General features: G+C 47.2%; 1 protein-coding gene across 2 annotated transcripts; it reads left to right on the top strand.

Moving 5' to 3' along the window:
* Window positions 1–67: 67 nt before the first annotated feature.
* On the top strand, window positions 68–21,496 carry acss2 (acyl-CoA synthetase short chain family member 2). 2 transcript variants are annotated; one of them, XM_004567576.4, is made up of 19 exons: window positions 68–758; window positions 3,226–3,421; window positions 9,122–9,213; window positions 9,348–9,451; window positions 9,525–9,597; window positions 10,966–11,041; window positions 11,992–12,100; window positions 12,573–12,620; window positions 15,591–15,728; window positions 16,490–16,660; window positions 16,846–16,979; window positions 17,048–17,180; window positions 17,380–17,436; window positions 18,494–18,574; window positions 18,671–18,779; window positions 19,088–19,156; window positions 19,492–19,668; window positions 19,773–19,847; window positions 19,995–21,496. In XM_004567576.4, exons 1-19 carry the CDS (start codon window positions 635–637, stop codon window positions 20,120–20,122), a joined length of 2,094 nt encoding a protein of 697 aa, XP_004567633.1. In that variant the 5' UTR covers window positions 68–634; the 3' UTR covers window positions 20,123–21,496. The 2 variants fall into 2 exon arrangements, with proteins under 2 accessions (XP_004567633.1, XP_004567635.1); XM_004567578.4 differs by lacking the exon at window positions 12,573–12,620.
* The last annotated feature ends 3,090 nt before the right edge of the window (window positions 21,497–24,586 follow it).

The raw sequence follows: 24,586 nt of genomic DNA, 5'->3' as shown, positions 1-24,586 counted from the left end.
AGTTCCGTGAGTCCGCGAATCAGCGGTGATCTCTGATTGGCTGCCCCTGGAGCCAAACAGCGCTCAGCGCCACACGCTTTCCTGGAGCAGAAGAAGAAAAAGAAGGAGCTGCGACCTGTCAGCTCAGAGACGAAACCCTCTCAGCGGCTCCTTCGGAGAGTCCACACAGGCTCTGCTCGGCCAGAGGTCCAACTGCTGCCCACATTTATCCAGAACACACTTTACACGCTGAAGCGGGAGGAATCTTCTGCGCACGCGTGTGAATTCTCTTTCTCCTGAAGGCTGTTAGCTCAGCGCGTTAGCCTGTTAGCTGCTCCGTGTCCGATCTGCAGGACTTTCCTCGAGAGGAGCGGACAGAGTCCACGGGAGCTACACCCACACTCACCTGGGATCCGGTTTACAGACGCACCTGCGAGTTTACGGTCCAAGCTCGGCTTCTGCACACAAAGTCTGAGCGGAAGCTCAACAAAAAAGCTCCTGCAGAACAAGGAAGTCTAAATGAACTTTGCTGCTAGCCGTTAGCTGGCACCCTGCTAGCCTCGTAGCCACCATTCATTAATTGCAGCTGAAGGACACCTGCCCGCTAGATCCGTTGTTTCTTCTGGAAGCTGAGCTCACGGCTCGAGTTTCAGACATGATCCCTGAGAAACCCCCGCAGGAGAACGTGTTCCACGGCTCCGAGGAGCTGAAGGAGGCTCACGTCCCGAGTTTCGACAAGTACAGAGAGCTCTACATGAAGTCCGTGGACAACCCGGACGGTGAGTCTCCTCAAAACGGTAGCTCAGGTAGCAAAGACGACACCTGCGACCCCAGGTGACACAGGTGATGGGTCAGGGTTAAAGCAGAAGTGCAGAAACGTCATCGTACAGTCAGCTAAACTTATAAAGTGTGAATGGGCAGGTGCAGATAGTCCCGGTGTTGTGCCAAAAAGTGATTGTCTGCCAAAAACTGATTTCCAGTGTTTCTGTGTATTTTTTATGTGTAATATCTTTACGTATGTTCGTAAATAGACTTCGGTGAACAGGGGATACAAAGGGGTTACATAAAGAATTAAAACATTATCTGTTTTTTAAGTATCTTTACAACTTGTACTTACATTATAACCAATCCGGTCCTTTATCCCCACTTAAAATATTTTTACAGAACTATTGTAATATTTGCTGCCATTTCTGCTGTCCTGTTGGGCAACTTACTCTTACAAAAGACATTTTTAATGTTAATGAGATTTTTTTTACTGCATAAATAAAGGTTATATAAAAGTCGCTGCCAAAAACTGATTGCGGCTTGTATCTTGCTACACGAATGTTGTTTGTGGCTCAAGATGACTTTATGTCATCCATAAGGGATGCATTTGACATATGTTTAACATATTATAGCCCAACAAGTTACTTATAGCACTTTAAATATGAGCAATCGCTTTTTGGCAAATACCGGAAATCAGTTTTTGGCAGACAATCACTTTTTGGCACAACACCGGAATGCACGCGCACGGGGGTGGAGTGTAGACCTGTCTTCATGTACAGATGCACCGCTCCCTGCGCGTGCCCTCTGTGCTCTCCTTTGATCTGTGACATTTTCCGCTCTTTGGTTTGGATTCAAGCGATCAGGCAGGTGCAGTGACATCATAGCCAGAGACCATGGAGACCAATTTAGTCTTACCAGTTAGCTGAAAACCACAAATCCAAAAAGATGAAATGGATTAAATACAAAAAGAAACACAAGATTTTGGGTGTGAAAGCTGCAGTTCCTCTAGTGACCAGCGGAGGCGCCAGCACTGAGTCGGTACCCATAGAGTCCCAGAACTGGACCTCTGGATCGTGTTTGTGCTGTTGGAGCCTTTTGGAGCTTTGTGATGACATCATGTGACCAGTAATGTCTGCTGTGAGGTCACTGCACTAATCATCTGAGAAGGCGGTGCTCCGGGTTGATGCACTAATACGGTCCAAGGATGCAGCTTGGTGACCGCACAGCATTTGGTGATACCTTTGACTCCACCCTCTCATCCACATGTGGTCACCTCTGGAAACACAACGGCGTGTTGGCATCGTGGCTACGCAGGCTGCTGTTAAAGCCATCAAAGTTTAGTGAGGGTGACAATGAATGATCCAAGCATTTATGTAATCCATTTATTGTAATGGGAAACAACTTTGATACCAATAGGCCGAAGAAGCTGAAAAGATTCAGCATCTATAAAATTAAACATGTAGCAGAGTGTCACATAAAACCATGCAAAGCTGCTCAGCTGAGTCCAAGAATAAAACCAGCGAGCTGGAAATGAGCAGCATTTTAAAAATCCACAGTTCTCTGGATGAAATACTCCAGTTTTCAGGACCTTTTTCTTTTTTCATCAGACTGAATATTTCTGGACTCATGTCATCTTTGTTCTGTTTCAGAAGCTAAATGACCGCTTGGGCAAAAATAACATGAAACTTCTCTTTATGACTTGAAAGAAAGTTTTGCTGTTCTGTTTGTAATAAGTGTAGTTTAGTGTAACCCATAGACATGAACTTTGAGATTATTTTAGTTTGGTGGCAGTAAGGAAGTAGTTTTACCTGCTCAGGTGGTTTCCTGGAGGGAGGTGTGTAAAGCATGATATCAGCCGGTCTGTGCTGCAGGCTTCATGCACAGATGACAGTTTTTAGAGGAAAACGTTGCAAAGCGGCGTCTGGCTGCAGCAGCAGCTGTTAAACAGTTTAACCTGAGCTGGTTGATTATTAACAGTGATTAAAGCCGGCTGTTTATAGGCTCTGCTGTAAGCGACACCTTTTCAGGTGTGTGTGTGTGTGTTAGTGTTAAAAACAAACTGTAAACACATCAGAGCAGTGCGTCAGGAGGGCAGACATATTTAATATGAACTGTATTTGTAACGAGCATAAACTCTGTACTTGGAACATAAACTGTCCTCAGGAAGAACAACAGGGCGTAAAATACTGTAACACGGCGGTTATAATGTAACCACGCAATTATGTGATACAACAAAGAGAATAATAAATGGTACCAGGATGTTACTGCAGTAATAATACAGTGTAAGGGTACATTGGTATTTCCACGCTAACGATGATGTCACAGACGGAGTGATGCCCGTGGTGATGGAAGATGCGTCGGGGTGTGTAACTGAAGGAACCGCAACCCCATGTTTATTTACTGTTTGTTGTTGTTGTAATAGTCGTACAGTTCATGTGCAAACTGATGCGTCTCCCTCTGATCGCTCTTCCTGTCCCGCAGAGTTCTGGGGCGACGTTGCTAAGGACTTCTTCTGGAAGACCAAGCACACGGGTCAGTTCCTCGACTACAACTTTGATGTGACCAAAGGAGAAATCTACATCAAGTGCATGGAGGGAGCGTCCACCAACATCTGCTACAACCTGCTCGACCGCAACGTCCACGAGAAGAAGCTCGCCGATAAAGTCGCCTTCTTCTGGTCAGTGTGTCTGTGATTTCAGCAGATCTATGAGCGCACGGTTATGCAGGCGTGTGTGTGTGTGTGTGTGTGTGTGTGTGTGTGTGTGTGTACTCTGATCAAGAGACCCCCCCCCCCCCAATAAATAACTAAAATAAAATTAGCACTGTTAGCTGTGTTCTTATCACTGGGTCCTGTAAACAGCTGGAGAACAAAAAACAGTTTCATCTCATGACGGTTGTCGGGCCAGCAGGACTCTCCCTCTGAACTCACTCGGCGTCTCAGCTGAGTCTGCTCGTCCGCCCTGAGGACAGAGAGGCACGACTCCAGTCCCTGACCCCGGCAGACACGTGCAGGCGGGGGCTGGTTCATGGGTGGGGGCGACATCGTGAATCTCAGGTGTGAATAAAGCCAAACAGACGCGAGTTTCTCCATCAGTCTTACCTGCACTGGCACAAAGCAAAGGTGTGACTGCTGTTTGGTTGCTACAGTGAGCCAGCACACAGGCGCTTCGACCAATGAGGAGCGACCTTATCCCAGATGTTTGTGTTACAGACGCCAAAACATTAAATGCAAGTGGAATAGCTTAATCAGAGCAATGAGTTAAAAATGATGATAATGCAGGAACTCGACGAATAAAATAACACTTACATAGAAATGATATGTAAAAGCTCATATTTTAAAAGAAAAAAAAAAAAGAAAAAAAAAAACGAGATTCTGGAAAAATATAAACAACAGGCTCAAATATATAAAAAATTAAAAATGCTTTTGGCCTCTGAGTAGCTGCATCTTGTTCTCACGACCTTTGAACTTTGGCTGTCATGTCCAAGCCAGCCGTTCGTTCTTGGGGCTGATACAACACTAACAGTAGCAGGACCGAGCACGGGCACATGGTACACCGCCGTCCTCTCCTTTGTCTCCGTCTCTCAAACAGATTGTGTGGTTGGGTTTATCAACCATGAATCTGAAACGAGTGATGTCACTGAAGCTCACAGCCTGAGGAGGAAGAAAATGTTTCATTTTCACGTCAGAATAAAAATGATTTAAGTCTGAGAGACTTGAACATAAATGGCATTTTAGATAAGCCAGCTCTGCCCTCTCAGGCTTCCTTTCATCGTTGCGTCACTGTCCTGTGGTCACAGAGGAGTGGATGCTGCGAGCAGAGCTTCTGAAAGCAGCAGCAGGTCACTGGAGAGGCCTGGAGGGCTTTTATCCACCAATCTCTGGAAAGCATCCAGAAGGTTCAGTCCAAAGTTTGCTGAGCGTCATCCAGCAGATTAATCTGGTTATTGATTAATGCTCGAAGTAATAAAATGTTTCCACACGAGTGCAGCTGATCACCTTTAAGACTCGACGTCTCTGTTCCCGTGTCAGAGCTGAATTACCTGTGGGCTGCCTGCAGCAGAGAGAAATCCCTGCAGGAAGCATTAAACCTGTCACATAAATCACTGACCTCAGTTTGTTTTAGAGGATTTAAACTGAAAATGCTCAGGCATTAATAACAAAGCAGAGAGAAGCGAGTCTAACATGTCATGTTTTTAAAACTCCAGGTTTGACTTCACAGTTTCATTCAATTTAGTTTTATTTATCCAACAACAGTCGCCTCAAGGTGATACCGAGAAAACCCAACAATCATATGACCCCTATGAGCACTTTGGTGACAGTGGGGAGGAAAAACTCCCTTTTAACAGGAAGAAACCTCCGGGTCAGGCTCAGGGAGGGGCGGGGCCATCTGCTGTGATTGGTTGGGGTGAGAGAAGGTTGATGTCAGAGGCTCCACCCACCTGTTTGTGTGGGGCAGCCAACTAGAAGGAAGCTTGCTTTAACAAGGCGGAGCTAATATAATATATTTTAATGTTTTTATCAGGGTCGTTTCAGTGCTGGTTATGGAGTCGAAGCTCCGCTGATTTTAAGGGTTTTTGGCCTTTTCCTGTATTGACCTTCTTTCCTCAGAGCGTGAGACCCTGAGCAGGTCCCCTCTGAGTGGGGAGAGGACCCAGAGCGACTGAGTCTGATCTTTGTGAGACAGTGAAAAACCTCCTCACAGCTCCTGGAGTCTCAGTGACGTTTGAGCCAAGTGTTGAAAATAAATCCAACACTGTTGTGTATTTATAGGTGCGTGTGTGTGTTCCTCTAACACAGGCTGCTGTGATGACTGGGCTAAGAAGCGCCGTGACCTTTTGTTGGAGTGTTTGCTTCCAGAGTGTGTGCGTTAGCTTGTTAAACACTGAAGAAGTTAACACCAGATTAGCTGCTGCTGCTCGAGAACGTGCGCAGTCCCGTTTAACGATCTAATTAAACGATGTGGCTCAAATTTAAAACAAATGATGTCAGAGGTGTTTTCTGGTCGTGCTGTAACTGCTTGCTGAGACTCCTGTAAAATGCACAAACAGACACGTGTGCAGCTCTGAAAGTGTTAATGTGGTGGTGCTATAAATGGCCCAGCACCTCCACACAATCAGTCACGCCAGAGGGGCGTGAGCCCGACGGCGGGCACGCGGACCCGGCAGCTCGGATATCAGCCTGGAAGTGCCTGCACAGGTCGGGACCTCAGCACAGCTGCATGCTGTGAGTCCCAATCAGCTGAGAGCAGCAGGCGGGTCACAGAGACCGCTCAGATATGTGAGCGGCCCTCCCACCATCACACGCTCATGCACGCTCGTGCACGTGCACACAGCAGTGTTGAAACGCCCCTCGCTGCTGCAGACAGAGGCAGATTGGGATCCCAGCTGCTGCTGAGGTTCTGGTTGTGCAGCTGATACCAGTCCGTACTGGACGACAAACGAGCGAGAGCCAGAAGAAGCACTTTACACCTGAAACGTGTCAAATTTATGCAGCTTTTCCCCGCCGAGCGTAACGTCATTCTTACGGCAAACACGAAGCTCTAGAAAGCAGCTGAAATGTGTTTGGTGTTAGTTTCCTGTTGTGAAAGAAACGTTTTCTTTCTTTAGCAAGTTTGTAAGTTCAACACTATGAAAGTTCAACTGACAAGTTTTCACAGCTCACTGTAAAATCAGCCTTTGATCTGAAATGTATGCAACTTATTTTTAGATGTATGAATTTTTAAAAATAAACCTCAATCCTGGTTTGTGCCAAATTTCATCTGCGCTCCGAACAGCAGTCAAACAGTTTCAGGTGTAATGAGCAGCTGCACTACACTGAACAGAGTCACGTTCTGGGCTGGTTCCAGTTTGGAGTTGGTGAACTCAACTAGCTGAGAGATGATTCACCGGCGTCCAGGCAGCGTGGACAGCAGGTGTGTAAACAAAGGAGATGGTGATTGACTTCAGAAAACAGAGAGGTGAGAAAACTCACACCCCAATTCAGATCTATGGAACCCCTGTGGAGAGAGTCTCCAACTTCAAATACCTCGGTGTCCACATCAACGAGGACCTCACTTGGAGTACACACACGGACTTCCTCATTAGTAAAGGCAGACAGCGCCTCTATCACCTGAGGCGTCTAAAGAGGTTTAAGATCTCCAAGAATATACAGAGGAGATTCTACACTGGTGTCATTGAGAGCATCCTGTGCAACAACATCATGGTGTGGTACGGGAACTGCACAGTACAGCAACAGAAAGCCCTGCAGAGGGTTGTGCGCACAGCTGAACGCACTATGGGAACATCTCTACCAGCACTGCAGGACATCTATGCTGAAAGGTGCAGATCCCGGGCCATCAGGATCATTAGGGATTCTAGCCATCCCGCCCACAAACTGTTCAGGCCACTGAGGTCAGGGAAGCGCCTCTGTAGCCTGAAAACAAGAACAGAAAGGTTCAGGAGGAGTTTTTACCCACAAACTGTGAGACTCCTCAACCAAAACACAAACCGGACAACATGATGGACAATCTCACACACAGTACATAATTTGCACTTTATCTTTCTTCTCTGAACCTTATCCGTACCTTATTATATACATCTGTACTATGTAAATATGTATATTTTTATAGTCTTCTCATTCAACTCATTACAGTGCAATATCTTGCACGTCATGGATATATATTTATAAGCACAAACATATGGACTTTTACATTGTTTTTTTATATATTTTTTTACTTTTAACTTTTGTTTCTTTTCCTTTTTTTCTTAGCTTATGTAAAATCCTTTTTAGCATGTTTGCACAGTCGGGGGGAGTACTTTTTTAGCCAGAAAAAACATTTCACTGTATGTTGTACCAGCTATAACTACATGTGACAAATAAATAAAGAATTGAATTGAATTGAATTAAATGAGGCGATGTCGGTGTATCTAACAGGAGGGTGAGGGGGGCGCCTGTGTGTGAATCTGCAGGCGTGTGAGGTTGTAGTTGCAGTTTTTCGGTGCTGTTTGTAGTCGAGTTTGTCCACGTGGGATCTGAGCCACATTATTCTGTCTGCAGCCTGCAACACTGCGAGGCGAGCTGCCCGGCGAGCTGCCCGGCGAGCTGCCCGGCGAGCTGCCCGGCGAGCTGCCCGGCGAGCTGCCCGGCGAGCTGCCCGGGCTTCAATCATCTGCAGAGGCAGAGCTGTCGCAGCTCGTCTGCCTCTGTCTGCTGTAAAGGCTTCATCTCATCCCTGCAAACTGCACGCGTGTGCAGGAGAGGGAGGGAGGATGTGCCCTCGAGTGTCGCTGTTGCAAGTTCCCGAAACGGCCAGAATGACGCCGTGTTGTGAAAAAGCAGAAAGTTTTCATGAGGCAACTTCAACAATGTGAAGATTGCTCAAGACCAAGTCTGTGCCAAGACTTGGAGTTTCTGCTCTGGTTGGTTTGTGAGTTGTTGTTCTTAAAGGAACACCAAAACCTGTTTGTCCAGTCTGGGGTAAAAGGTCATTCAATCATTAGTTTCACCCAAACACAGTGTGGCTCCTTCAGGATCTATAAATATGAGAAATTGCCCAAATTTCTGCTCTGGTTGGTCGTTGGTCGTTACATGGAGGCTGACCTTATTACACGAGTGTGCTGCTGGATGGACGTGACCTCCTGTTCTGAGAGAGCATGAACATCAGTGTTTTCCTGCACAGAGGCCTGATGAAGTCGTTGATGGCCCTCAGTTACTTTAACCTCTGGGACCGTTCAGTGGAAAACTGAATCAAAGTGCAGATTTCTGTCACGTAGTACCAGCAGTGCCGTTATCAGCCTGACTGTTCTGAGTATCACGCCTCTGCTGCTCTTTGGCGCCGCGCTGCGTGAATCCAGTGACGGTTTTTAACTTTGGCTGATTTAAAATGATGTGAAACCAGCAGCCAGCTTAGCCGAGCTAGCATTGGCTAACATTAGCTAGAGGAGAGACTGCTCAGGGTTTGATTTGATCCTGAACGACTCCTGTGCATCATGGAGCCTCCCGCCGACGCTCACTGTAACTTCCTCTCAGCTTTGTGGCCTCAGGAACGCATCGCAGAGGCTGAATGCTAACAATTACGCCCTATGTTTGTGTGGAAGTTGTGTGTACGCAGTCACTGATCTGAGCTTAAAACAGTGCAACACAAACCAGAAACACAGATTTTGGTCGCAAGCACAGAAATCGATGTGACGGACGTTGGCGAGCACAAAGAGCAGAGGCTTTAATCAGGAAAGTGACCGTCGAGCTCATCAGCTCGTGTGACAGGCCCGGTGTCGCGTGTTAGTGATGTGTTTCCTGATCTGAAGGTCATCGGCTCTCGGAGGACGAAAGCATCGAGATGTGAGGAAACCTTACATCTTGTTGTTTGTTTTTAATGCATGTGTTGAATGCTGATTTCAGGGAGGGCAACGACCCCGGCGACGAGCTGACGGTGACCTACAGGGAGCTGCTGCAGAGAGTCTGTCAGTTCGCCAACGTCCTGAAAGCTCAGGGTGAGTTATCCGCTCGCTGGCACCGCCCCCTCTCAGCGCTCTATGAAGTGAAAGGTTTCGTTCACGATGGTTTTATGTGCTCAGATATTTGGATCGAGTCGTAAATCCTGCTCGCTTCTCTTTTTTGTCTCCAGGCGTGAAGAAGGGCGACCGCGTGTCCATATACATGCCCATGGTGGTCGAACTGGTGGTCGCCATGTTGGCGTGCGTACGCATCGGAGCGGTCCACTCCATCGTGGTGAGCTGCAGACGCCCGTGAACACGGTGGTTTGAGTTAAAGATGGAGGCTAACGCTGGTCTGCTGCTCTCAGTTTGCAGGTTTCTCTGCAGAGTCTCTGTGTGAGAGGATCGTGGACTCTCAGTGCTGCCTGCTCATCACTGCAGGTCAGCCTCACGCACCTGCAACAAGTTCCCGCTCATTAAAGATATCCTTAATCCTGCAGGGGGTGGTAGCAGTGTTGAGTCTCACCTTGACCTCTGACCTCCTTTGGTTGGACAATAAGCTACTCGTGGGTTGTAAAAAAGGTGAAATGGCCGAGTTAACTGGGGAGCGAGATCCAGACCCACGAAAAGCTGCTCACGCCAATCATTCCATCTTTATTGATCTCTGTCTTCACCCAGAGGTGGAGCCGGGACGCTCGCGGCGTCAGGGTGGAGCGTTTATGTTGCTCGTTTATTCGTCCTGATGATCTCATACCAAACGCGCACCTTTGAGTTCACGCTTTCACCTTTTATGCAGCGTGCACACGCGTTTCACCCACCAAGCTGGACGTGGCGGTGAAGAGAGGCGCTGGCCGAGGTGCTGAGTTGGGGCCAATAATCAGTCTTATTAGCTGGATTAGAGGGTGGTGATATAATCCAGTTAATCTGCTGCGTTATTGGCCACACACTCATTCATCCTGTAAGCAGATCATGAGGCCCGGTGCCTCTGTGGCTGCCGTTAACTGTGACCAGCACAGGTGGAGGTTCGGTAAACTGGTGCAGGCGTAGCTGCAGAGTTGATGCTTTGTTAATCCGTGTGCACGTTATCGCGAGGAAGCATCCGTCCTTAAACTAGGCGCTGAGGATTTTTAAAGCTGGGATCTTACAGTAAAGCTAAAGTTAACCTGTGACCATCACAGGTGCTGCTGCGTAAAGCAAAGCATTTCCCATCAGCTCTGCTGGAAGGGAGAGCGATTGGCTGTAGTGACGAGGATCAGACTGAAGGTGGAGCACATGGGGAGTGACTCGCTGATGGAGCTGCAGTGAAAGCTGAGCTCCACCAGTCTGATGTCACAGTTTCGGCTGTCGGGGTCCGTGTGCTCGAGTGACGCAGCAGCGTACAGAAACCACGCAGAGCATATCTGATCAGCTGACGGACCGACACGGAGGAGGTTCGACTGATTAATGGAGGATGCTGACTTCAGCTCTTTGCTGCACTAACGCAGATTTATTACTGACATTGAGCTGAAGGAGTCCCCAGTCTGAACCCCGATTACTGAAACCAGCAACGGTTGTAATCCAGCTAATGGAGTGTGTGTGTGTGTCTGTGCGTGTGTGTGTGTGTGTGTGTGTGTGTGTGTGTGTGTGTGTGTTTGTTTCTGTGTCTGTGTGTGCGTGTCTGTGTGTGCGTGTCTGTGTGTGCGTGTCTGTGTGTGTCTGTGTGTGTCTGTGTGTGCGTGTCTGTGTGCGTGTCTGTGTGTGCGTGTCTGTGTCTGTGCGTCTGTGTGTGTGTCTGACGGCAGGATAAATCATCTTTCCTTTTGTGTGTAGATGGTTTCTATCGAGGAGATAAGCTGATCAACCTGAAGCTCTTAGCTGATGAAGCGCTGCAGAAATGCAGAGACAAGTAAGACACACACACACACACACACACACACGTTGTCATATCTTAGTGAGGACATGTCATTGACATGAACGCCTAACCATGACCTAACTGTAACCCTGATGCTAAAGCCACATTTTGAGTCTCAAGAATGTCTTCAAGCTTGTGGGGACGGGCTGTTGGTCCCCACAAAGATATGTAAACAAGTACACGCTCAGGTGTGTTAGCCTATCAGAGCGACTTCACCCCCTCCAACCGTGGCTGCTGTTGGTCCCAGCAGAGCGGCGTGACGTAGTGTGTCACAGATCCTCCAGACTCGACTTCCTGCTGCGTGTTAAACTTTATTGTAGCAGCTGCAGGAAGAGCTCGTCGTTATTGGAGCTGTTCGACTCTGTCTCAGTTTGATGATGTCACACATAATAAAGGTTCTCATTTAGGCAAATCTGAGACAGTCAGGTGGGAGGAGTCTTTTTTTTTGTTATGAACTGAGTACAAATGAAGGCAGGAATCATGTGACCTGTAACGTTGCTGCCCTCTCGTTCTGTGTTAAAGCGGCGCCGTGCAGCACGCCGCTGATACCTGTGCTTTCCTTATCGGCTCCTTGCAGCAGAGCGAGCCGTGTTGGGCTGGTTATGTATCTGCACGTCATCGCTGCTGCTATCACCTGTAGTCTGTCTTCCACCATCGCGGTGTGGAGCCGGTCCTCGTGCTCCGATTGGTGCTGTGAGACCTTGCTGCTCGGTGTGACGTAGATTTTTCACCATAGATTCACGTGTGTGATCGCTGTTCCAGCATGAATGTGCTTTTTGTTGTTTGCATGAGAATGATCGAGCCTGCACACACTGATGGGTGGGAGCTCCTATTGCAGTGCAGAGTGTGGGATCTACTCACCCCTGCCTTGAGTTTAGGTGGTGCTGCGTACCTTTGTGAGGTCACAGTGACGCGTACGCATGTGTGTCTGTCTGTCTGTGCAGAGGGTTTCCGGTCGGGCGCTGTATCATGCTGAAGCACCTGTCCAAAGAACCGGAGGGGATTCTGGGCTCGCAGTCGCCTCCCGCCAAACGGCCGTGCCCCGATCTGCAGGTAAACCACACACCTGAAGGTTTTGTCTTCCTCACCTGAGTCACTGCGAGCGCCGCCACCATCAGGTCTGCCTGTAACTTCTGACCTGATGGAGGCAGTGTTTCCTGTTGCAGATGGAGGTAGCCACTGAGCCGTCTGATTGGACCTCCGTTGTAGTCGTTCAGAGTTTGAGTTTTGTGGAAATTCCTGGTTATAAATTGGCTCTGAAAATTTTATAAAGGGGAAACCAAACCAGGAAGTGAGTGGGAGTGACTCACTGCCTCTGCTGGACACTAGAGGAACTGCAGGATGCTGACTTTTCTTTCTTTTTCTGTTTTGTTCTGTTAAATCTGAAATTTCAAACTTCATCACTGTCACGATTTGATTTTGGGGATCTTGATTTTTATCTTTGTGGTCTTCCTTTTCAATAATCCTTCTCCCTCATTACTTCTCCTTCCTCTTCCTCCTCCTCCTCCATCTTCCCCCCATCCAGCAGGAAAAACAGGCGGGCAGAGTAAAGAAAACGCGTCCCGTACCAAAGGTATTTTCACAGCTGACCCTCGATAACATCTTTGCTTCGACTCTTTGTTTTAGAGGGAGTTTCACTCTGAGAAGAATTTGCAGAATCTGCTGCGGAGCGGAAACAATAAACGTGATAAGAGCGAAAGCTTCAAGTCTCACTGAGTGTTTGGAAGCTTTCAGTCATTTTTGGCATCGTCCTTTCAAAAGCTCTGATAAGATTTAAAAGCTCTCGTTGCTGATTTATTGTTTTACCTGCAGCAGCAGTTTGTTCCTCTGATTTTTGACAGTTCAGATTAAACCAATAAAAACAGATTTTCTTTAGATCTGAAATGAGTTTTAAATATTTGGAGAACATTAAATAATGACATCATTCAGCGCTGCGTTTAGAGGAAACCTTCAAAGATGGAAGTGCTGCTGCTTTCTGTCGCATCTTTGTCTGAACTGTTGAAACTCGCTGGAATAAAAAGTGAATTCTGAGTGTGGATTAACACTAACACTTTCTCTTTGTTGTGCAAACACTCCTCGTGTTGTGCACTTTCACCTGTGAGTCCTGACGGAGGCGAGCGCTCGCCTGTGGGCGTTGTCCACGCCCTGAGACGACTCGGTGTCTGATAAACCTGCTGTAACGCTTCTCTCCTCTAAACGCTGCCAGTCGGGAAGAATCAGAGCTCCGTTTGTCCGGAAAATAAAATCCGGAGACACGGATGAAGACTAATCGATGACTCAGCCATCCCTCAGTGAGAGTGCACGCTGAACGAGGCGCTCGCTACGATGAAGTGACAGACGGAGGACTTTGGTTTTTACTCGGTTCAGGTGAGCCCACCAAGCTGTTCGCACCGCTCGATTGATGACTCGAGTCAGCAGTGCCTGACGGTGGTAAGCTATGGGTGGTGTCGCCGACACATACATGAACCACAGGTAGATGTCAGAGGACTCCGCCCCTTGTTGTTTCCCAGGGTAATCAGGTGGGCTGGGTTATAAACCGCATCGCTGCTCTGATGTCATCACACATCTGGTGCAGATGTTTCGCACTTTGACACACGTGACGTTGAAACGGTGACGGTCGGGTTGATTTGTATAGCACATCACCAACAGCTCATGCTGCACTAAGTGCTTAACAGTGTAAAGTCAATAAGATGCACAACAATGATGCAGTAAAATATAGGAAAACAAGTCAATAAAAACAACAACAAATAAGGCTGTTAAAACCAAAATGTTCAACGTGTGTGAAAAGCCAGACCATAAAATGTGTCTCTAGTGATGATTTAAAGTGTTAGTGTTTGTGCAGGTCTAATATTAAGAGGAAGACTGTTGCAGAGTCTGGGTCCTGCCACAGAGAAGCCTCTGTCACCACCACACTTCAGTCCAGGAGTAGTTAAGCTTAGTTCTGACCTGGACCTCACGGTTCTTCCTGGAGCATAAACCAACAGGAGCTCAGACGGGTGAGAAGGGGCTCGCCCGGTTTGTGATTTAAAAACAAAAAGTAAGATTTGGACCCTGTGAGGAACCGGGAGCCAGTGAGAGGCCGACACTGGGTTCAGTTTAGTGCCAGTCAGCAGACGAGCAGCTGCATTGTGGAGCAGCTGGAGACGATGAAGAGAGGCCTGGTCCAGTTACCAATAATGACAACTTCTGTTTTGTTTCATTTAAAAACTGAAGCCATCCACTGTTTGACATCAGCTGCATAACAGCTGCAGTGAGTCTGTCCCTGCTTTCAAAGGCAGATCGATGCAAGTCCTCTGCAACCTGAAATGAGAGGTTGTAGCGTGAGAACATGGAGCCAGTGGCAACATGTAGACTGCAACCAAGGCAGGACCCAAACTAGAGCCTTGAGGTGCACCAGGTCCAGTTCTGGATACAAACAGAGCTCTGATTCTTCCTCGCTAACCAAGATGCGGGCGGGGCCTCGTGTTTTCACGCTACGTACCTGCCCACCAGAGCTTACCTGTGCGACAGCCAGGTAAGATTCAGGTCCCAGGGTGGTAATTGCTCTTCTTTCCTCTGCATGTAAACCTGAGCAGATTTATTTTAGCTGGAACCCACCCGAGGCCCCGCCCACTCGTCGATTTCCTGTGTGAACGCGGCTCGTCAGCGGATTGTTCTTGGCTCAAAAAGGCAAACGAGATGGAGCCAAGCGGCCACGCAGCCAACGCACTGGGAGTAATGGGAGATTGTTGCCGACTCGTCCTTCACGTCCGCTTTAAAGCATTTACATAGTCCAGATGTTTTTGCAGTCACATCTGGACCTTTAACACAGGTCAGTGTTTGGTGCTGGAATAGAAGACGTCACCTGAAGGTGGTGTTGGCTCCGTCAGGTGTGCTGTCAGTGAGCTGGGTTTTTACTGAGTTTACGAAACGTACACAATAAAATTTATATTTATTTATTTTGTAAATGTAACTTTGAGAATCAAACATTGGTACGTATGTAAAATCCACCCGCTCGGTGTTCACGGCTTTCTTCTTCGGCATTCCCAGATGGAGACCCTGTAGTTTGAACCGCCGCGTGTGCCCGGGTGGAGCGCGCCCCTGCCCCAGACAGCTGCAGCCTTTGCTCCTCCGTGGGAGGAGCGTTTTATTCCGGATCCTCGTTAGTTATCGGATAATCTCCCAGATGATTCGTCTGAAACGTGCCGCTGACATTAAATTCATCGTTGGACATATTTTAATATCTCGGCTTCAGGTTCCTTTGTGTGGTTTTTAAAAACGCTGGCGTCGCCCGGGGTCTGATGGACACGCAGGAAACCAGTGGGCGTGGCCTCTCTAACTCTCTGTGGCTCTGTTCTCTCAGATTCACAGCTGCTGCTTCTTCTTCACTGTCTTCAGTAGTTTGAAGGTGTGAGTGTCAGACTAACTGTTTGGTGTCTTAGATTTTACAGGTCTGAATGTTTACAGGCCGATCGACCGGGTTTCAGGCACGACTTTGGCAGTTTCACGTGTGTGTGTGTGTGTGTGTGTGTGTGTGTGTGTGCGCGTGCATGCGCGTGTTCAGGTGCCGTGGAACCCCGAGGTGGACCTGTGTTGGCACGCTCTGCTGCGTGGCGTCTCAGACGAGTGTGAACCAGAGTGGTGCGACTCTGAAGACCCACTCTTCATCCTCTACACCAGCGGCTCGACCGGCAAGCCGAAGGTGAGGAAACACACCTGTGGGTCACCTGCGTCTCACTTAATGAGGCGTCCTGCTCAGATACTCTGTGTCTGAGGAAAGCCCACCTTCATCATCACCTGCTCACCGCAGCAGGCGGAGCTTCAGTAACTCGTTCAGGGTGTCTGTGAGCCGGAGAGTGAGACATGAATGTTATAACTGTCACGGCCTTTATTTTCCAAACGTGGGTGGTGACAGGTTTGTTTTAGAACTTCTGACTTCATCGTTTAAAACTAAATGATGTTTATTTCGTGGAAAATTATGAACAGAAATCAACCAAATAACTTCTTACAGCTTAAAATGAAACGAAAGTTAATCTGCTTTAACAAGTTCAAAAAGTGGTCAAAAAATCATTGTTTGCCAAATCATCTGACAAACAAACATCTTTACCACACGCCTCCAGGGTGCTCGCAAGCCCTTGATTAATGGGAGGGTCCATAAGCTCATAAACCAATCACTTTCCAAAAATAAAATAAATTACAAATTTACATAACAGATGCGATTGCATTTGTCCCTAACTTTCATCGAGCGTCACCTCCACCCACCTCCACCAGCTGCTTCTTCCACACATTTAACTACTAAGATCTGCTGGAAACGGGTGGTACCCACACTGCAGCTCATATTTGGAGTAACAGGAAGTGGAATAACTGTGGGGTCATTTGATGACTTCCTGTTTTGATCACGTTGAGCCTGCTCACATTTCTGCATATGAACGCTCCTCCTCGCTCCTCTCGTCTCGCCTGCAGGGAGTTCTCCACACCGTCAGCGGCTACATGCTCTACACCGCCACCACCTTCAAAGTGGTGTTCGACCACCAGCCCGACGACGTGTACTGGTGCACGGCGGACATCGGGTGGATCACCGGGCACTCTTACATCACTTACGGCCCGCTGGCCAACGGGGCCACCAGCGTCCTGGTGAGTGTGCGAGCGCGCTCAGACTTCCTGTTTACAGGTGTGGGCTGACGTGTGATGTAACACTGATGTGTCTGCGACGGTTTAACCCGGATAGATGAGTCCAAAGCTGTCTGATGATCAGAGGCTGGAACTTCCTCCAAACTTCCTGCAGTTATTTTTGTACATGAATCTTTTGTGTGCGTCAGTTCGAGGGTCTGCCCACCTACCCCGACGTGAGCCGTATGTGGGAGATCGTGGACAAATATAACGTCACCAAGTTCTACACGGCTCCCACCGCCATCAGGCTGCTGATGAAGTTTGGAAACGAGCCGGTGCAGAGGTGAGCCGAGGCCCCTCCTCCCTCCACGAGGAGCCTGCGGGGTAACTCACCTGTGCCTTTGTGTGCAGGTACAAGCGAAGCTCTCTGAAGGTTCTGGGGACGGTCGGAGAGCCCATCAACCCCGAGGCCTGGCAGTGGTACTACAACGTGGTCGGCGAGAAGAGGTGCCCGATAGTCGACACCTTCTGGCAGACGGAAACGGTGAGTGATGGTTTCCTGCAGCTTCAGCACCGCCGCTTCCAAACGTCTTTATGTAGAACAGATCGGTCTCCATTTCCAACCTGCCTTTCTGCTTCTTTGTGCACCTGCTGTTTCTCTGCTGAGCTTTTACCTCAGACTGTGGGCTGTGCTGCCCCCTGCTGGGCGGCTGCCTGAGATTAAAGTTGCTTTCTGTTTTCAGGGAGGACATGTCCTGACTCCTCTGCCCGCGGCCACGCCCATGAAGCCTGGATCTGCTGTGAGTAAGGCTGAACATGACGTTTAGGTTCAAACGTGTGTTTGGGAGAAACGTTAAAAGGTTAAATGAAGACAATAAGATAAAACAGTGATCGAGGCTTTTAACCCTTTTAAGCCCTTTGCAGCTGTGCACAACTGTTTTTAAATTCCAGTAGAATTACACCCACGTAGGCTAGCACAATCATTTTCTTTGCATGTGAAACTGGACGAGTCGTCCTTGCTTATATCTAGTCTCCGCTCACAGTTTCCTTCCACAAACGGCTTCTTGCAAAAATGCTGTAAAAGCACTGACAACAACAAAATCATCATAATCCAGACACGAGCGTTGCTGATCTGTGACGTCATTTTTGGTGGAAACGTAGTTTTTTCCCTGCAGGGCCTTTCAGAGGTTTCCTGCTGTGTTTGAACGTCACGTTTGACTCCTGTGTGGTTCCTGAGAGGCTCGAAAGAAAACAGGTTTATGCTGTTTTCTTTGAAAACTGTGCACAATGATATTTATTTTGTTTTTCCTGCAGTTTATAAAAATTATTGCATCTCAAAAATGAAACTATGAAGATGCTCAAAAATTTCCCGTGCTTGGATATTTGCAATTTTTTTTTGCATTTACAGTTTTGAGGGATAAACCTCTGAAATGTGTTTGAAAACAAACAAAAACAGAATCACAAATGATTTTCTATTGTTTGTAGTTTATTCCACAGCTTGTGTAGTTACTATGGGCATGAAGAGGAGCTCTGGCAGACTTTGGGTTTAAAAGGTTCAAAACTTTACATCTAAGAAAGTGCTGACGATGCGTTTGGGTCCAGGTGAGACCCGCCTTTATGCTTCTGTCACCACAAACAAGACAAAGGAAACCTGTAAATCTGAAAACAAAAACATTTAAAGATAAATTCATGAAGGAAAAAGGGAAGCGAGGAAAGCTGGTGATAGAAGTGAAGTAAAAAGACATTAAACGCAGAAACAAGTCAATCAGGTTTTCTCACCATTTATCGTCTTTTTAAAAATGTTTTCTTTTTCATTTCGTTGCTTTCGGTTCCCCCCTCCCCCGCGTGTCCCCACAGACGCTCCCGTTCTTCGGCGTGGTGCCGGCCATCCTGAACGAGTCTGGGGAGGAGCTGGAGGGGCCCAGCGAAGGATACCTGGTCAGCCTTGAGTAAATGAGCCTTTATTTGTCTTCGTGCTTCATGCGCGTCTGCGAGCGCGTCACACCTGCCGTTTGTCTCCGCCCTCTCACACAGGTGTTCAAGCAGCCGTGGCCCGGCGTGATGCGCACCGTTTACGGAAGCCACGAGAGGTTTGAAAGCACCTACTTCAAGAAGTTTCCAGGATACTACGTCACAGGAGACGGTGAGCAGCGCGTCATGTTTGACTCGACTCTGCAAGCGTCAAAGAACTCGGCGACTTTTACACAAACTTTTCACGTGTTCGCTCGTATTTGCGTCAGACTGAGGCCTCTGCAGCGACCGTTTGAAACCTTAGCACATCAGAAGTTTCTCATTTATGAAGTAACCTGTAATATTTATTATTAACCAGGCGTTTCTAAAGGGGCGTGGCCACAGGTCTGTGTGGCTTTCACAGCTGCTGTGGATCTAAAACACGACTCGGCGTCTCGGCTGCACTAAACTTTTTAATCCCGCCCCTTCATTTTCTCGCAGGTTGCCGTAGAGACAAGGACGGGTACTTCTGGGTCACAGGAAGGATAGACGACATGTTGAACGTCTCAGGTAAGACGCGACCACCCAGTGACTGCCTGTGAAACCCAGCTGTTAAACACCTGTCTGACCAGCAGAGGGAGCTGTTGCTCTGTAAACTTGTTTCATACGCAGGGATTCTGATCTGTAAGTGTATAAAATCCAAAACTAATTCTTATTTGATTTTATTAAGTTTCTTTTATTAAATGATCATTTTTAAAAACTTTTAATAGATTTTGTTTTGCACCTTCTCGTCTGTTCTGAGCTTTTTTACGTCTCAGCGCGTTCCTGCGTGTTTTATGCGCTCGTCTTCGTGTCTGACACCCGAGGGTGATTTCTGGTGTAACGGTGACCCGTCTGCCCTCCAGGTCACTTGTTGAGCACAGCTGAGGTGGAGTCGTCTCTGGTGGAGCACGAGGCCGTCGCCGAGGCCGCCGTGGTGGGCAGACCTCATCCGGTCAAAGGAGAGAGCCTCTACTGCTTCGTAACGCTCAATGATGGCGTGATGTACAACAGCGAGTTGGAGGCGGAGCTAAAAAAGCAAGGTGGGTGAAGGGGACTGTAAGTCTCCTCCGAAGCTTCGTTCCTGTCAGGCTTGTTGATCTGTGAGCTCTCATCATCTGACGCGAGTTATACTTCGTGTTCACAGTGAGGGAGAAGATCGGCGCCATCGCCACACCCGACTACATCCAGAACGCGCCCGGACTGCCCAAAACCAGATCTGGTAACGAAGCTAGCTGCTCTGTTTCACGTTAGAGACGTGTGAGGGTTCCTCCTCGACGCTCAGGTGTGTCGTTTTTACCTGCGGCTGACGCGGTCGCACCTGTAGTCGCTCTGCTGAAGCCGAGCTCTGCCTTCTCTCCGTCTGCAGGGAAGATCATGAGGCGGCTGCTCCGTAAGATCGCCTGTGACGAGCGGGAGCTGGGCGACGTCTCCACGCTGGCGGACTCCACGGTGGTCGAGCAGCTCTTCCAGAACAGATGCTGCACGGCGGTGTGACGCCTCCGGGATCCTCGGAGGGAGACGCCGACTGCAGCCACACGCAGGAACAGCTGCTGCGAACCAGCCGAGGAGGAGGAGGAGGAGGAGGAAGGAGCCCATAAACTTGTACAGCAAACAACCTTTAGCTCCTGATGGTGATGATGTGAGAAGGCTTGGCTGCAGGTAGATCGTAGGCGTGTCCACATGTGCAGTAACTCCTCAAACCGTCACATCTGTCTGCACGTCCACCTGCAGATGTTTCCAGATGTTGACGCTGCTGCTCTAACCGCCCTGCAGTCGAGCTGAGCGGTTGAGGATCAGGGTAACACTTCATGTTGGTCTTCTCCCAGTTTTTTAGCCAAAGATGAGCTAAGAGGCACCTGACCGATGTCGGGTGTCGGTCTCCTGGTTTAAGGCCGATGTGAAGCGCTACCCCTCTCCCACGCTGACTCCTCCCCTCCCGTCGTGCCACAGTACCGTTTTGTATGCTGACGATTAGCTAACCATGAAAACGCTCGGCTTTACTTTTAACGTAGTCCCTTTTTTATGTAGGAATCTTTTAGGTTTGTGTGTCTGCATGCTTCTGATTTATGATCAAAGCTTCCAGGAATCTGCATCCACCAATGATCCGGGATTGAGCGTTCGATCTCCCCTTCAGTCCGTCTCCTCGGGTACCTCCGGACCTCTCAGCGCTGCTGCAGGAAGTCAACACGACGGAGAGCGGGACTTCCTGAGGAGCGGTCTATAAACCAGAGCGATGCTGGAAGAGGCGCACGGGGACGAGCCGCCTCTGAACATGATTTCTTCTCAGACTTTTGCGATCGCACCTCGGGTCTTCTGTCCTGCTGTTTTTGTTTTGTTTGTAACAGCTGAGCAGCGATCGGCTCGTGTGTCAGTCTGGAGGAACCAGAGAAAACCTTCAGTGACTCATAACTCATCGACCTGCTGACTTTACTCTATAAAAAGACCGAACCAGCAGAGTTTGTGCTCTGTTTGGGGTTCAGACTAAAAACCTGAATTGTGAACGATGTGGTTTAATTTGAGGTGGGAGTGAAAACATGAACACTAGGTCTGTGGATTAAAGTGAGAACACTTTGAAGCAGGTTGTTGGAGCCCTGAAAGCTTTCTCTGTGTGCTCGACAGACGTCTGATTGTGATTTAAAGGCCGGTTCGATTTCAGCTTTTATTGTCCTTTATTTTTTAATTCTGTTGTTTGTATCAGTGTGCCAACCACATGTGCAGCAGTGAGCTGGGTTACAAACTCGAGAAGCTCTTCCTGTCTGTCTGACTCGGGTGGAGGAAAGAACGCAGCTGATTTGCAGTTTGGCGTTTTGTTTGTTTCCCTGTTTGTGTCAAAGTGTTTGCAATGACAGTAAATGAACATGACTACTGCCTCTGCTCCTCTCACCTCTTTGTTCCTGCACAAATGTTTCATACTGCAAAATCAAGGATAACTCTGATGACACCAGTTAAAGTTCAGACTCAACAACAACAAATCGTTGATGCACCATTTTAGCCCATAAGGACCAATCAAAGCTGCTGTTTATCAGCTGATTCTGTGCAGTTTCCACGTGATGCCGTTTATCTTCAGCCACATCACTCCTTCATTCGATAAATTATTTGTCTTTATAATTTTTAAGTTGGTAGTAAAGTCAGCTTCAAGTATTATTGCTTCTGTTATTCCAGGTGTCGCGTGTTTAAACATCCATGATATTTTCATCAGACGACACATGAGCCAAGAGGACAAAACATTGTGCGCTGACCTCATCGTACAGAAGGAAATGTATTTGGCACAAAATGCACACAAATGAAAAGTTCTTCTTCTTCGCCTTCGCCACTGTTGCAGGCAGAGTTATTGTCCAGTGGATTTATTTTTCCAAGTGGATCATTATTGGTCCACTTGATTGATCTTTACTATTATTAATTAACCCTTGGTAGTACCTACGGCCATTTATCATCCACAGCGTTTTTTAATATTAGGCCATTTTCACTGTGTTGAATAGAATATAGCCAAACCTTCCAACCCTTTTTTTTTTCATTTTTCTTTAGAATTGCCGTCTCCGTTTATTCGATTAGCTTAAGGTGGCTAAGCTAAAAACCGCCATCCACATGAGGTCCTAGAGCCATAAATCGCCCCATTGAAACCCTTTATAAACGCTATTTTTCGCTATTTTTCACTGCACAATTATTACCGTTAATATCTGTGTGATGGCTTAGGTTTCGTTTTCATTCTGGACTCAAGGCCTTAGAATTGTAATTTTTTTATTTGGCCACCGGGTGGCTCCCTTGCTTCACATTTGACCCGGGGCTCGAAATCAGCGAGCCGCCGTAAAACACTACCCGGAAATCAGGATTCGATCGCGGCTTGGAAAACAGGATTCCCCCGCCGATCGTCTGGAGCGATGTCTCAGTCCCAGGGTCACTCAAGCGGGAATTTTTTTTTTGACTCAACCGGAAATGACGTATTTGTTGTCACGTGGTATCGACGTGTGTGCTGGTGAAAGGCGTCCGACGAAACATGACCGGAGAAATCGTCTGCACGTTACCCGGGAGGAGGCATGGATCCCGGGTTAGACAACGACGAGGGACCGCCTGGAGGACATAATTCGCTTCGGAAAAGAAAATTGTAAGTTGATCGAAATTAATTTTGGTGCTGATCTTTAGTCCATCTAAAGGCCTAATTATAATAACAATTGAATATTACCTCAAATGTTTTTTTTGGAAAATATTCAAGTTTTATGTTTTTTGGGGCAAAAAAGCAGTGCGCTCATGTGACGAAACCGGGATATAAAGGGTTAAAATCCGCGAAATGTAATTAAAACTTGACATGAATATTTCAAGGAGAAGTAGGTCTAAAAGATTGGCTAATTTAAAGTGGAATAAAATATTAATATATAAATTTTTTATAGCACTTTTTTGGGCGTGGTCGATTGGGACCGATAGTGTGTGCATTTTATGAAATGCGCTCCTGCAAAAAAAATAAAAGGCGATCGAAATGACTGTTGGTATCAATCTTTGGTCCACCCAAAGGCCTAATTAAAAGTACAATAAAATATAACTTTCAAATGTATTTTATGGAAAATATTTCATTTTTTCATTTTTTTCGCCAAAAACGGCCGTGCGCTCATGTGACAAAACCGGGATATAAAGGGTTAAAATCCGCGAAATGTAATTAAAACTTGACATGAATATTTCAAGGAGAAGTAGGTCTGAAAGATTGGCTAATTTAAAGTGGAATAAAATATTAATGTATAATCTTTTTATAGCACTTTTTATGGCGTGGTCGATTTTTGGCTCTAGGACCTCATAAGGGGTACGTTTTTTAGGTGCTACCAAGGGTTAATCAGTGTAATGTTATTAGAAAGGTGTCTGTTTCTCATAAAGTCTGACTGTGTCTCATCGATAATTGTGTCCGGGACCTCTTTAGTTCTGTTAGCAAATATTAAAGGCATAATCTTATACTCATTATTGAGCAGACAGATGGGTCTCCAATTATCACAAAAGTAAGTCTTTGGTTGGTTTTGGAATAAGTGTTATGAGACCTTGAGTAAGAGCAGGATGGAGGGTGTTATTCTCGATACTCTCTATGAAAGCAAGCAGTAAAAACGGAGGCAGGAGATTTGAGCAGCTGTGCTCCCGCCGACGGTGATGACGATCTCTGTCTGCCACAACAGCTGGAGCTCAGGGGGCAAAACAATCGCACGAGTGCTGCTGTTTGACTGAGGAAGAGTAAAGTAGTCGTGGTCAATCACATGACCACTTACAGACAAAGCAACAAGGTGACATATACCAGTTTATAAACTGATAGGCCAGTAAAACCAGAGTGATGATAAACAAGATATACGCGTGTTCTTCCTCAATAGTTTCGTCACGTCTGTCTAAGGACAGCAGCGACGCTCTCTGCTTATGAGCAAAAACAACAACACAGCTCCTAAAACAGTGGAAGTTTCAGGAGCTGTGGAGTTTTGAGATGTGAGAGATTTGTGACGTTCAGCGTGTTTGGAGTGTGTAGTTAATGTGTTGTGTAGTTAGTGTGTAGTGTTGTGGATAGTGTTGTGTTGTGTGTCAGAACAATGAGGCGACTGCTGTCTCCAGGTAGAAACAGGAGTGACACACCTGCTGCTGTCAGACCTGCAGGTATCAGGCTGTGATGTTTCCTTTATAGTGGACAGAAATATTTGCAGTGGCACAAATAATTTGTGGCATCTTATTGAAGAACAGCTGATTGTTGTGTAAACAGTTTGAAATGGTTATTTAAAAGATCAAGGTCAAAGGTAAATGGCTGCAAATAACTTGTTGTTTGCAAAACTTGTGCATAGGATTTTAAAATTGACAATTTATATTTACATTTAAGGTTATGACATATGATTCAATAAACATGTTTGTGGTTGTTACAGTAAAAATATAACATTATCTACTCTGATTTTATGTTTTTTGTCTGATTTTAGATCAGTTGTGTTACTACAGTAGTCAAAATGAAAG

The sequence above is a fragment of the Maylandia zebra genome, linkage group LG20, assembly GCF_041146795.1.
Source record: "Maylandia zebra isolate NMK-2024a linkage group LG20, Mzebra_GT3a, whole genome shotgun sequence".
In the NCBI taxonomy this organism is placed as follows: domain Eukaryota; kingdom Metazoa; phylum Chordata; class Actinopteri; order Cichliformes; family Cichlidae; genus Maylandia; species Maylandia zebra.
The sequence above is the reverse complement of the archived record's forward strand: the minus strand, read 5'-3'. Positions and strand labels throughout refer to the sequence as shown.